The sequence below is a fragment of the Arvicola amphibius genome, chromosome 4 (assembly GCF_903992535.2).
Source record: "Arvicola amphibius chromosome 4, mArvAmp1.2, whole genome shotgun sequence".
In the NCBI taxonomy this organism is placed as follows: Eukaryota; Metazoa; Chordata; class Mammalia; order Rodentia; family Cricetidae; genus Arvicola; species Arvicola amphibius.
Window position 1 is genome coordinate 25,437,975 of NC_052050.1, and position 14,347 is coordinate 25,452,321.

Sequence of the window (14,347 nt, forward strand, 5' to 3'; positions counted from 1 at the left end):
AAAACTATTTTTAAAACTTGTATTAATTTTGTGTGTGTGTTTATGTGTTTATGTGTGTGTTCATGCCATGGCACATGTGTAGAGGTCAAAGGACAGCTTCCTGAAGCTGTTATCCTGTCAGCTTGTGGGATCTGGTGATTCAACTGGGGCCTCAGGCCTGTGAGCAAGAACCTGTACCCAGACGCCCCCTTCCTGGGCCTGAATATGGATAAAAGCTTTTAGTGGAATCTGTAACTTCCCGTTTTCTTCTTTTTTGAGACAGGGTCTACTATAGCCTAGACTGGTCTTAATGTCCTTGGATTTCTTTAACTCCCCATCTTCGATGCTTCCCTGGAGCATGGATCACAGCTGTGAACCACCAGGCCTGTTTTTCTTTGAAACAGGGTCTCACTCTGTAGCCCTGGCTGGTCTGAAATTTGTTCTGTAAACCAAGCTGGCTTTGAACTTGTGGTGATCCTCCTGCCTCTTGCTTTCCAAGTGCTGGGATTACAAGCCTATACCCTCAACGCCTGGTTCCCTTGCTGCATTTTAAAATTCACTTTACAGGGTCTTGTGGCATCTGTCCCTTGCTTGCTCACAGAGCTGCTGCTCCTCATGCCACAGCACCACGAGGAAGGGAGCACAGGAATAAGCCGCTCTCTGAGCTGAAATATGCACTAAAAATTTCATTACATCACTGTGGGGGTCACATTTGTGGAGGGCAGAGGATAACCGGCAGGAACCAGTGCATGCCTTCCCCTATGTGAGAACCAGGGATTGAACTCAGGCCTTCAGGCTTGGCAGTAGATGCTTTATCCGCTGAGCCAGCTCACTGGCTCTAGAACATGCGTTTTCACAAACACCCAGGCAACAAGGCCCAGGGCGTCAGGGCAGCATATCTGGTAACAATCTGGTTTCCATGGCAGGAATGAGGGTGACTGAGCAGCGCTAGCCTCTTCTCGTAGATTTGTGTATATGACTCTCCTTCAGAAGCACCTAGGCTTTGAAAGAGCACTCCTTACGGTCTCCCTGACCCTTCCACACAGTGGACAGGTTCCTGTCACTCTGTCCCTTCCCTTCTCATTACGGGGCCTGCCTTATCTGACAACAGCGATCTAAAGTGCACTTGGTGGTGGAGGCAGTCAGCACTATAGAAATAGGCCAAGCCAGGGTCATCTTTTGAGGAGAATCTCAGCTGTTGACTTACCTATAGGTCTCCATCAATCCACCCACCCTCCTACATACTCAACACTCCAGAAAGATTAAGAGAAGAACGGACAGCACGCCAACCTATCCAGGGAAGAAGGGGAGGCACCTACCTAAGCTCTCACATCCTTTTTGACCAGAGATCAGGCCGTGGCAGTGTGCTTCGGGTCCTGTGTGCGCGGGTTCCTTGTAGTACCTGGGTCTTTTGTTGTACCTGGGTCCCTTTTCGTACCTGGGTCCCTTGTAGTACTTGACTGGCTTCTGCTAGGCCGAGGGTCCAGCCGGGCCTGAGTGGCAACTACCAGAAGGTCATTCAGAGATTTGGCATGGCTGTCAGAACCCTGCAGGAGGAGGAGGGAGGGCACATCCATCTCTCTCTTCCTGCCAGAGCCGTGGCTGTGGGAGCACCACTCCTTGGGCAAGGACAGGTTTTCTGGAAAGGCAAAGTCATTGGCATCATCAACTTGTGCTGCTATTGTTAGCACAATCTCCTGGTGAAGGCCACCTCCCACGAGGCTCCCAGTGGTCTTGGAATCAGAGTCAGCCATTGCTCCTTCCTTCACACAGTTTCTGTGGCCCAAGATTGGCACAGACAATGGGTCTCATGTGAACAAGAGCTGGGAATATTGACTATCAACCAGCACTCTATTGACTCTTTGGTTCATTGGGGATAGAGACTCTTTAATAAAGCATATGGGTCAGGGGCTGGAGAGATGGCTCAGTGGTTAAAAGCACTGGCTGTTCTTCCAGAGGACCCACATGGCAACTCAGAGCTGTCTGTAACTCCAGTTCCAGAGGATCTGACACCTTCACCCAGACATATATGCAGGCAAAACACCAATGCACATTAAATAAATAATTTTTAAAAAATTAAAAAAGAAAGAGTATGGGCCATGTCTCCATCAGACAGAGAGAAGGATCTAACCCTTCTCTTGCTCTGGGAATCCTGGGGGCTTCTTTCAACTGGTTCCTCTCTCTCTAATGTTAAACTAGTTTGAATTTGCCATTGCTAGTTTTGTGACTGTTTTTAGTAGGTTATTTTTTATATTTTTGTGTATATGGGTGTTTTGCCTGTATGTCTGTCTGTGCACCTGATGTGTGCCTGATGCCCATGGAGGCCAAAAGAGGGCATCAGATTCCCTAGGATGGAGTTATAGACGGTTGTGAGCAGCCTTGTGGGTGCGTCAAAAATAGCCAGTGATCAGCCGGGCGGTGGTGGCACACACCTTTAATCCCAGCACTCGGGAGACAGAGGCAGGCGGATCTCTGAGTTTGAGACCAGCCTGGTCTACAAGAGCTAGCTCCAGGACAGGCTCTAAAGCTGCAGAGAAACCCTGTCTCGAAAATCCAAAAAAAAAAAAAAAAATAGCCAGTGATCTTAACTGCTAAGCCATCTCTCCAACCTTTAGTTTTATAATTGAAAATATTTTATTACTGTTGTGTATGTGTGCATAAGTGTGGGTTGGTATGCTACAACATACAGTGGGGGTCAGAGAATAATTTTGTGGAACCAGTCCTTTCCACCTTTATGTGGGTTCCAGTGATCAAAGTCAGGTCACCACGGTGGTGTGGCAAACGCCCTTTCATCTGCTGAGCCATCTCACCAATCCTGTTAATTTTTATTTATTTTTCTAAAAATGTTAATGCCGGGCAGTGGTGGCGCACGCCTTTTATCCCAGCACTAGAGAGGCAGAGGCAGGAGGATCTCTGTGAGTTTGAAGTCAACTGTTCTACAGACAGGACAGCCAAGGCTACACAGAGAAACCCTGTCATCCCCGCCAAAAATAAATAAATAAATAAATTAATTAATTAAAAAATAAAAAATTGTTGGGGTTAGAGCTATAGTCCAACAGGGGAGACACTGGCTACTCTTCCAGAGAACCCAGGTTCAAATCCTAGCACCCATTGAGTGGCTTGTAATTGTCTGTCAGGCCAATCCCAGGGAATCCAACTCCCTCTTCTGGCCCCCAAAGGCATCTGGCACAAGCGTGGTATGCAAATATATAGGTAGACAAAACACCCATACACATAAAACCAAGAAATAAAATTAATTAAAATAAATTTTATTTGTTTTTATGATGTGTATATGCCCACACGTCTATATGAGGGCCACACAGGTACAGGAGGCCAGAAGAGGGCTTTGGCTATCCTGGTGCTGGAGCTACACAGACAGTTCCCAGCCTTTCAGCATGGGTGCTGGCCATTATTTATCTCTTTGAGAAAGTGTCTTGTGTAGCTCAGGCTGGCTGCAAACTCATGGTTCTCTTGTCTCAACCCCCTGATTCTGATCACTGATATTTCAGGCATGCCCCCCCAGACCTGGCCCTGATGCTAGGGTTAAGGTTTTGTCACCCCATGTTCCTAAGAGAAAACAGAACCTACGGTGGCGAGCCACGAGTGAGCGTCATTCCCCTTCTGCTCCCCACCATTGCTGTCCAGACACTCTCACATCCAAGACCCTAAAGCAATGTCTGCCCCATCACCAACGCAGACTTCGAAAGCCATGAGCCTACAAACTATGTTCTCTCTAGAAGCTAAAGACATGAGTTGCTTGGTCCCCGCCATAGGAGCTCGGCACGCTCCAGCACTCACGTGACTTGGGGGCCGGTAACAAGGCGTGCCTCTTCTTCATCTGAACCTTCTGCAGGATCTCTGACACCAGGTGCTGCCGCCTCACTTCATTCTTGATCAGGGTCAAACTCACATCCAAACTCCTGGGTTTGGAAAACACAGGAGGTTTGGATTTTTTCTCCTGGACCGGCTTCTGGGGGACCCTCCACTGCTTGCCCTTCCAGGAGATCGTGCGGACACTCTCCGAGCTGCTGCACTCAGGGCTGGAGGTCAGGCTCAGGCTGGCCAGGGATTCGAGAGAGGTTGAGAGCTGGGCTGGGGGTTCTGGGGAAGTTTCTTCAGGTGTTAAGGGCTGAAAGAGAAAACAGCCTGGAATGAGATCACAGGAGGCGGACTCCCTTCTAGCTCCTCTACAAAGAAAGGGCTGAAATGGTCCCAGTGGTGAATTAAGAGCTGCCTGAGCTCGGAGACGGGAGAGGTGGCCCAGTGGTTAAGAGTACTGGCTGCTCCAGTTCCACAAGATCTGATAACCTCTTCTGGTCTCTGAACACCTGACACACAGGATGCACATGCAAACACACACATATACATATGCACACAATTTTTAAAAATTAATCCTAAAGTTGGCTCTGGGCAGGGTGTGGTGGCACATGCCTTTAATCCCAGCACTCAGGAGGCAGAGGCAGCCAGATCTCTATAAATTCAAGCTGGTCTGCATAGTGAGTTCCAGGACAGCCAGAGCTACATAGAGTGTCTCAAAAAAAAAAAAAAGTTGGCTCTAGGATAACCCAAGCATTGTTCCATTAACATACAATAACTTTATCATTTATTTTTATTTTGTGTGCATTGGTGGTTTGCCTGTTTGTGTGTCTGTGTGAGGGTATCACAGACAGTGGTGAGCTGCCATGTGGTCCTCTGGAAGAGCAGCCAGTGCTCTTAGCCCCTGAGCCATCTCTCCAGCCCACTTAGCAGCTCTCATCAGCTCTCAAAGGGGCTTGGTGACTGCAGCCAGAGCTGAACACAAAAGTTATCAGAGTCCTCTACCCTGCAGGTCAACTCTTTACTCTTTATTGTTGTTTTTGCTGAGAGTCTGAGTTTAATGAAGTCTTGCTTGTCTAATGTTTTTGCTGCTATCCTTGACAATTTCTGCCAAACCCAATGTCATGGAGCCCCAAGGCACGTTCTTTCTCTTTGTTTAAGTGATTTGAGTCTAAATTTTGTTGTTGCTTTTGAGATAGGGCTCTTTCTTTCTTTCTTTCTTTCTTTCTTTTTTTTTTTTTTTTTTTTTTTTGGTTTTTCGAGACAGGGCTCCTCTGTGTAGCTTTGGAGCCTGTCCTGTAACTAGCTCTTGTAGACCAGGCTGGCCTCGAACTCACAGATATCTGCCTGCCTCTGCCTTCTGAGTGCTAGGATTAAAGGCATGCGCCACCACCTCCTGGCACACGGTGCTAACAGCACCTAGATTTGTGACACCCCCACCCTACCCCCGCCCCACCCCCACCCCCACGGAGAAAAGGAGCATGAAGGGCAACCTGCCTACCGAAGGCAGGTGGGGAAGAGTCTTCTTCAAGGCCATTGCAGGCTTACCCTCCCAGCAGGTAATGCCATCCTACTGTGTCAGCTCCACAAGTAGGGACACTGAGACTCCCTCCGGTAGCAACAGTGGTACTCAAAGAGCTACGAGTTAGGGACAGGGGAAATCCACTCCTCCCCCCCCCCCCCCCGCGCACGCGCACCCCCAGCACAGCCCTTGACTTACCAGGCCATTGCTGACTACATTCACTGAAATGGCCGACTTCACTTCCTTGACTCTGGAATTGCATTTACGGAGCTCTGTCCCAGAACAGGTGGGATTGGAACTCCTCAGGTCAGGGACAGAACTGTAGTGCCTTGCAGACATGGGCTTGCAGGGAGCGAGGGTGGCCTCCTTCTTGGAGTCCTGCTGGAGGCTACCGGCAGTTTCAGCTTTCCTTATGCCTCTGATGTTCAAGAACAGACCAGGTGTGCAGGATACTAAAGCCACTGGGTGGTAGCTCTGGGAGGGAGGAAGCCAGACACACATCCCATGGGGACCGCAGTCCTGTCTGCCATCGGACTCATCTGCACCCAGGGAAGGTGCCAAAGAGGTGAAGAGAAAGGAAACAGGATGCACCAGAGACTTTCTAGTCTGAAACTCTTAGCCCGGTGTTCCGGAACCCATACAAAAGCCCGTGGCTGGACTGGGGAGCGAGTCGTTAGCTACTTGAAACTGAGATTTCAAACAGTACGGTGTGTACTTGATGACAAGGTGCTCCACAGCTTTCATCAGATTCCTAAAGAGTCTGTGACCCAGCAAAGTCGAAAACCCCAAGCCAGCTCTAGTCCTGTCCTTCCAGGCGAGTCTTCAAGACTAAGACAGTTAGGGATGGTGGCACACTCCTGTGATCCCAGCACCCCACTAGCAGGAGCAGGAGGATCACCACAAGTTACAGCACGGTCTACAGAGTGAGTTCCAGGCCGGCCAGCTGGGCTTGACAGTGAATGTGAGACATTTTGAAAAAAACAAAAGCTTAGAGGGAGGGGGCTGGCGCTCTAGTGCTCAGTTAGCAGCCAGGGTACATGAGGCTCTGGTTTGGTCTCCAGCTCTTTACTAACCAGGCCTTGTGCCACACGCCTGTAATCCCAGTACTTAGGAGGTGGAGGCAGGAGAATCAGTTCTACATTATCTTATGCTACCGAACAAGTTTGGGGTCAGCCTGTGCTACATGAGACCCCCACCTTAAAAAAGCAAGCAAGCAAACAGACAAAAATACCCACAAAAAACCAAACCCAAGAATGGTATGGAAATGCACAGAAAGTCATTCGGGTCTTTTCACTAAAAACCAGAGGTGGAGGAAATCGAAGCCACAGACTTAGCTCCCAGGACAATGGGGCAGCTCACCAAGGGCTGGGCCACCTTGTGCAGAGAGCAAGCAGCAGGAAGCCCCTTGTCAGGCATCCCCAGGAAGTATTCTGAGGACCATGTCTCCCATCAGCCCTCCTCAGGAACCTGCTGGAGGGCCATTCCCACCCAGGTCGGAGATGATGGCAGTAAATACACATAGCTGTGGAGCACACTCCCTACAGGGGCTCAGGTCAGGCGCCAGCACAGCGAGGCTGCTCTTACTTCCAGAGGCAGAAAAGACAGACAGACCTGGGAGCACTCTCTACTGTCAGGATGGAGGGATCCTCTAACAGATGCCAGGTCTGTGTGCCTTCCAGATCCCTTCTTTGTAGTTCAGCCCTTTGGGCAGCCCGTCAGTGAGTCTGTGCCCGGAGCAGAGGTCCCCGTGGTGCCCTCCCGCGGATCGGCCCAAGCTGGGGCAGGGTGCTGGTTAGACACACACCCCCCTCATCTGAGTTTACTTGTTTGGGGGGATGGATGGCTGTCTTGCACTTCTGCTGCTGTCTCTGTTGCCCGGTTTTCAGGATCCTGTCTCTTGCCTGCTCACCCGCAGACTCGCCCGGCATCTCTGTCTTCTTCTCTTTCTTTAGGAATGGCTTTTTTTCCTGTTTCTGCCTCAGCTCCTGGATCAATTGCCTGTTGATTGAAGAGCAGGTGAGTATCATGGACTGGATGGAGAAGGGCTAAAGAGATGATGGCTCAGTGGTTAAGAGCACCTGTTGCTCTTCTATAGGAACCTGGTTCAAATCCCAGCACCCACATGGCAGCTCACTACTATCTATAACTCCAGTTCCAGGGGATTCTGCAAATACTGAATGCACATACCACATAGACGTACATGCGCAAAACACCCACAGACATAAAGTAAAATGAAATAGATGGGGTGGAGAGACAGGGTTCCTACACATGTAACTGAAGGCCAAGAATGGCATTGTGTAAGGAGCCGTCCTTCCGACCACCCCCAGACTAGGGAATAAAGAGCCGTCCTTCCAACCATCCCCAGACTAGGGAATAAAGAGCCGTCCTTCCAATCATCCCCAGACTAGGGAATAAAGAGCCGTCCTTCCAACCATCCCCAGACTAGGGAATAAAGAGCCGTCCTTCCAACCACCCCCAGACTAGGGAATAAAGAGCCGTCCTTCCAACCATCCCCAGACTAGGGAATAAAGAGCCGTCCTTCCAATCATCCCCAGACTAGGGAATAAAGAGCCGTCCTTCCAACCACCCCCAGACTAGGGAATAAAGAGCCATCCTTCCAACCATCCCCAGACTAGGGAATAAAGAGCCATCCTTCCAATCATCCCCAGACTAGGGAATAAAGAGCCATCCTTCCAATCATCCCCAGACTAGGGAATAAAGAGCCGTCCTTCCAACCATCCCCAGACTAGGAAATAGCACCCTTTCAAGGAAGGAGGCACAGTAAGGGGGGCATTTACTTCCCCCTTCCCTGGAAAGAGGGCTTGGGTAAGGAGGACTAAGGCCCAGAAGCTCCCATTTTGGGCCACTTCATACGCTGGGCTCTCTGGCCAATGAATCCTGGGACTGGACGAAAGGTGGTACACAGGGCACATCACCTGTTCTCAGGAGTCAGGAGACAGGGTCATCCTTCGGTGTCATCTTGTTCTATGACCTACTCTCTGCTCTGGCATTCCCCTCTCATAAATGGGGAGCTTGGTGGGAACTGGACCTAATCGGATGGTTCCCTTCGAGCTCTTGGACTTCATGTAGCCTGAACACATAACACACTTCTGAGGCAGTGGGGCGGGGCATCTGTCCACTCACTGCACTGTGGAATCTTCCAGTTCCTGGTCTTTATGAGACCCGGACCAAATGCTCTTCTGTCACCGCAAGGTTGGGAACTGAGACCCAGAAGTTCTCCCTGCCACCTGGGCCACCCAGTGGAGCAGATCAAGCACAGGTGGTGGCTACAATCCCCAGCCCACCTCGGCCTGAGCGGAAGTCTTCCTACCGGGCATACAGCTCTCGGGCTCGGGAAGCAACAGTATTCTGGAAGAGGGAGCTATTGTCCTGGAAGAACTTCTCATACTTCTCCAAATTCACACCCGGGTAGATGAGCCGGAACCCGCCACAGTTTTTCTTTTCGTATTCCTCGGTTTTCTGTAACCGCACTGCCTGGAAACCCTTGACCTCTTCCATCCTGTCGGGAAAGAGAATGCAGGGCTGCCCTTGTGTCTTCTTGGAAGGGTCATGTCCAAGCTGGGTGCCATCTAGGACCTTGCACATAACAGTGGTTAATCAGGATTTGCCAAATAAAAGCAAGAATGTTTGGGAAAGGGGTTCTAGTACTCCCGGGACAGCCAGCGTCACATTGCTCCAGGGAGGTGCTTGCAAGGCCTGACAGTTCCACCCAGGTCTCATCCACCTCCCCCTTGGCACAGTCAGACCAGGCAGACTGTCGCCACCTTCCCATTCATGGCCCCCATTGCCCTTCTCTGGCGAACAGCAGCTTGTATTTTGCTAAATGTGAGGACTTCTGAGATGGACTTAATGAGCCTTTGTGAGCCAGGATGCTCGGAAGCATCCTCCTCCCTCCCAGGAGGAGCTCAGGTAGAGTAGCTTCCTACACTGCAGCGATGTCAAAAACCACTGAGTTTTCCAGCCAAGTAACACAAAGGAGGCCTCCGGTGTGCCAGCTGACACCTCCTTCCTGAGGGCATCAGGGACAGTACAAGGGCATTAGCACAGTACAAGGCCTTCTGGGGTCCCCGGCAGCAGGGACCCTGGACTGTCACCAGCCAGTCGAATCTCACCATGATGGGAATCGTGGTGTCCCTGGTTCCTTGGACAGAACCACACAGCGCAACACTCTACCTCCTTTCCACCTGGCACATAAAGCAGGAATCACATGATAAAGTGGCCGTGAGCAGACAGACACGTGTACTGTCCTAGGCTCTGAGAAGGGGTGGTGCAAACTGAAAATAAACCAGGCACCACCTTGCAGGGGCTCAGGGCCTTCTGGGGGCAGAATCTCTGCAGAGGAAGACCCTAGTTCTTCTAGTGCAAATGCTGCCCCAGGAGAGGCCAACGCGCCAACTCCTGTCGGCACGCAACAGGCCGAATTGACAAGGCTTGCTTTCCAACAAAAACAAGAATTCTTTGGTTTCTTATACTGGTAATGTCTAACTTCACACATGATACTAATCAACTTATTTTACATAATCATATGTGTCCATTTTAACCTCCAGTTTCCAGGAGCAAAGACACACACAGTCTTAACAGAACTGTTCAAATTGCTAAATTCTCCACCGTAAAGTAGCTTTCCATACAGGATTACCATTTGTTAGCAATGATCCACTCTGTTGGGCATGGTGACACACATCTGTAATCCCCGCACTTTTGAAGCTGGGGCAGGAGGATTGCAAATTCTATGAGAGCCTGAGGTACATTTGATGCTACCTCAAAAAACAAAACAAAAACACATAAAAATGCATCAAAACAATAAACAACCAAAACTCCAAAAGATAAAAACCAAGGACTGGCTGAAGAGATGGTTTGCTAGCTTTAGGATCCTCAGTTAGAGCCCGGCAGTCTCATAAAAAGCTGGGCGTGGCAGAGCATGCCTGGCTGAGCATACATAAGCATGCGCATGCGTGCAACCAGCCTAAAACCCTGATGTGGAAGTGGGTGGAGACAGAAGGATCTCTGGGCTCGCTGAACACCAGTCTAGCTCCAGAGTCAGGAAGGAACCCTGTCTCAAAGGAATGAGATAGAGATACACAGAATAAGATACCTGATGGCCTTCTGTGGCCTCTGCACATGTGCACATACACACACACAAACATACGCATACACACGTGCATGTGTTAAAGACTACAGCAGAGACCCTGTCTCAAAAATATAAAAGGAGGAGGGGGGGAAGGAGGAAGAGGAGGAGGAGGAGGGAGAGGAGGAGGAGGAGAAGGAGGAGACGACCACCACCACCACAACAGCAAGGCTAGGGAATGTAGCTCAGTGATTGAGTGTTTGCTGTTTGCCTGCTACAGGTAAGGCCCTGAGCTTGAGACCGGTATTCCTTCCTACCAATTCCAAACCATATTCTCTCTCTCTCCTCTCTCTCTCTCTCTCTCTCTCTCTCTCTCTCTCTCTCTCTCTCTCCCCCCCCCCTCCCTCCCTCCCTCCGTCCCTCCCTCCCTCCCCCCGTGTGTGTGTGTGTGTGTGTGTGTGTGTCTCTCTCTCTCTCTCTCTCTCTCTCCCCCCCAGGACCTTAGGCTTACTATCCAAGTGCTTCCACAATAGGATACAATTAGGGATCTTTTAAAACAATATGTATTTATTTAGTACATATGTATGCATATATGTATACATGCCACAGAGGGCACACGGAGGTCAAAGGACAACCTGGGGGAGCTGGTTCTCTCCTTCCGTCACATGGACTCTAGGGCTGGAATTCAGGTCATCCAGCTGACAGCATCTCACTGGCCCAACAGTCTAGAACCTTAACTTCTAACAGACTGTGGTGCCAGGCACTGTGGTAAAGTTTCATATCATGATGGCATTCGGCCCCCTACTAGCTCATGTAAATGCAGTCCCACTTCACAGAAAGAGCCCCAAAGCTTAAGGAAGTGACAGAAAGGCCGCATAATTGGTAGACTTTAGTCACAGCTGGGACCAGCACAGCCAGCCTCACTGAGGGCAGGGCAGCAGAAAGAGAAGCCATCCTCATTGAGGGAAGGGCAGAAAGAAGAGGCTGCCTGGGGACGGGGCGCTGCCATACCTGATCTCCCGAGACGGGCACTGCTGCAGGAACCGTCCCCGCTGTCTCTCTTCCTCCAAGACTTTCTTTTTGTCACAGTTCCCCAGGTTGATGAGGACCAAAGCATCATAGAGAAGACTGTCTTTCACCTCTTTATCCAGCAGGGAGTCAGTGGAGAAGCTTGGAGAATGGTTGACCTGTGGCGACAAATCAGCATTTGGGAGATGAGGCAGACCGTGTTAAAGTGGAGGTGAGGCCAAGATGCCACCTTCAGGGCCCGCCTCACAGCCCTGGCTGTTAAGGTGATTGGAAGGGAGCTGAGAGAGGTCTACACTGGAGCCATTGTGAAGAAAGCAGGGAGAGCAGGAAGTAGAATTTCCTCTAGTGTAAGCAGGTGGGATTTTGTTTGTTTTTGAAACAGGGTCTCTCTCTATTGCCTTAGCTGGCCTGGAACTCAGGATGTAGGCCAGGCTGACCTGGAACAGAGATGCACCTGCCTCAGCTTCCTGAGGACTGGGATTAAAGGTTGCACTACCGGTGTCACCAGCTCTTTATTCAGTGCCGTCTCCTCTGGAAGCAGGAGTTCCCGCTCAGTAGATCCTCCATCACACGAGTGTGTGTCCTCCTGCTTGTGCTCTCCACAGCCCAGAGTGGGAGGAAGAGGCCTGCAGTGATGGGATTAACCAGGCAGGATTGCGACAGTAAGTGGCTCACACCTGTAAACCCCACTCAGGAGGCTGAGGCAAGAGAATTGTCACAAGTTTGGGGCCAAACTAGGCAATGTATTAAGTTCCAGAATAACTTGTGCTCTGAAATGGCAGCCTGTTTCAAATAAACAAGCAAATACAAAGAAAAGGTAGGAGAGAAGGAAGGTTGGGAGGAATAAGGAAGGGAAGGAAGGAATGGGGAAGGGAAGAAGAGAGAAGTGAGCCCAGAAGTGGTTGTGCACACCATAATCCCAGCACTTGGGAGGCGGAGGTGGGTGGATCTCTGAGTTCGAGACCAGCCTGATCTATGTAGCTAGTTCTACATAGAGAAACTCTGTCTCAAAAAGCAAAAAGAAAAGGGGGTTGAGGAAGAGGAGGGGAGAGGAAAAGAAAAAGAGAAAAGAACACCAGAGGAAGTGACACATGCTTTAATTCCTGCACTAGGAAGGCAGAGGTAGGCGGATCTCTGAGTCTGAGACCAGTCTGGTCTACAAAGTGAGTTCCAGGTCAAACAGGGCTACATAGTGAGGAAAGAAAGAAGGAAGGAAAGAAGGAAGGAAGGAAGGAAGGAAGAAGGGGGCTGGAGAGATGGTTCAGTGGTTAAGAAGCATGGGCTGCTCTTCCAGAGGACCCAGATTCAATTCCCAGCACCCACATGGCAGCTCACGCCTGTCTGTAACTCCAATTCTAAGGGATCCAGCACCCTCAAATATATATGCAGGCAAAACACTAGTGCACATAAATTAAAAATAAATACATTTAGAAAAAACTGTGAAGAGAGTGAGGGAAGGAGAGATCATAAGAGAGAAATACAGAGGCCTACTCTAAGTTTGGAAGCAGAGTGATTCGATTCACTCTAGAAGAGACAGCTGAAGAAGGCCAGAAGCCTAGTTCCCGCCCACAAAAAGTCAATATTGCTCATTTACATTTGTGTTACATTTGTGGGTTTCCAGCAGCTTCTGGAGACTCGCTGCTGCCGCTCGTTCTCTTTCTGGGGTGGGAGCTCCAAACAGTGCCCCCTTCATGAACCTGAGAATAAGGGTTTAGTGTAAGGGAGGTCAGAGCCCCTGGTATTCCAGCCACAACTCCGTGTCCTTGTTCCTCGTGCATGTTGAATGGCTGCTTAAGATTCCAGAGGACCAATCTAGTCTGGAAGTGAAGCTGCTCAGAAATCTCTGCCTCTTTCCACTCTCGCATGGGGTTGAATCCCCTAGACCGGTGTCTGGAACTGGGTAGCTCAGGTCCCCAAGAGCCAGGAGGCAATGCTGAGAAGGAACAGCCTCTTTGTGGGAAACACAGGAAGCAGAGTGGTCGTTGCAGTCACTCTGGGCCTGAGACTGGAGGCAGTTGCAAAGCTGGCTGGACCTCAAGAAGGCACAAGGAATCCTCTAATTTCCAGCCGTCTACCCCCCTCTGGTGGCCACTTCTCAAGCTACGTGGCACGCCCCAGGAACAGCAAGCACCACGGAAAGGAAGGGCAGGATTGATACAAGTGAGCCTGGAAGACAGAGTCCCCAGAGCTGACGTACCCCAAGAACGTGGACAGCTCACACCCCTAACTTCCTTACCTCCAGCAGCCAGGGTTTGAGTTTGCGGTCCAACAAGATGTCAAAGCCCAGGATTTCGAAGCAGGCGCTGTTGAGCGTGTGGCTGGGGAAGCAGGTGTGGTAGTTGTGCTTGATGACGGGGTAAGCTGAGATGAGTGTTTTGATGATGACATCCTCAATAGCCCTCCATATCTGCTCTACATCATAGCCGTGGGTCGTCATGTACAAGTTGAAGGTGGAGAGTTTCCTGAGAAGGAAGTACAAGGCATCAGGCAGGCAGGAGAGTTACACCCGGTCAGCGACACCATGCACAGCATGGTGAAATCCAGAAACTTCTGGAGATGAAGGCTCCAGGTGCAGGGCTGAAGACCACCCTGAATCCAGAGCAATACTGAGGCTGGATCCAAATGGGAGGGGTCCTGTAAGGAGACACGGCGCCAGACTCCTCAGGCCTCCAGAACCTCAGGACAGGCACAGACACACAGCCTGGGAACATTCTTTAAAAAAAAAAAAAGCATCTGTGGGCTGGAAAGAGGGCTGGGTATTAGATGGAGAGCTACAAGAACGAACACACACACAAACACATGCACGCACGTGCACACACACACACACACACACACACACTCCTCACATTACTGTTTTGCTTCTGCTTTGGCAGCGGTAAGTTTCTCAGCCTTTGGTGACCTTTGGAAACGTGGGA

General features: G+C 50.3%; 1 protein-coding gene across 1 annotated transcript in view; it reads right to left on the minus strand.

Moving 5' to 3' along the window:
- Window positions 1-540: 540 nt before the first annotated feature.
- The window catches only part of Ttll6 (tubulin tyrosine ligase like 6), a 34,725-nt gene continuing 20,918 nt past the window's right edge, over window positions 541-14,347 (minus strand). Inside the window, 8 exon segments of the mRNA XM_042054868.1 lie at window positions 541-644; window positions 1,382-1,618; window positions 3,778-4,108; window positions 5,516-5,791; window positions 7,141-7,315; window positions 8,649-8,837; window positions 11,415-11,590; window positions 13,669-13,894. Of these exon segments, the coding sequence (XP_041910802.1) occupies window positions 541-644; window positions 1,382-1,618; window positions 3,778-4,108; window positions 5,516-5,791; window positions 7,141-7,315; window positions 8,649-8,837; window positions 11,415-11,590; window positions 13,669-13,894 (1,714 nt within the window).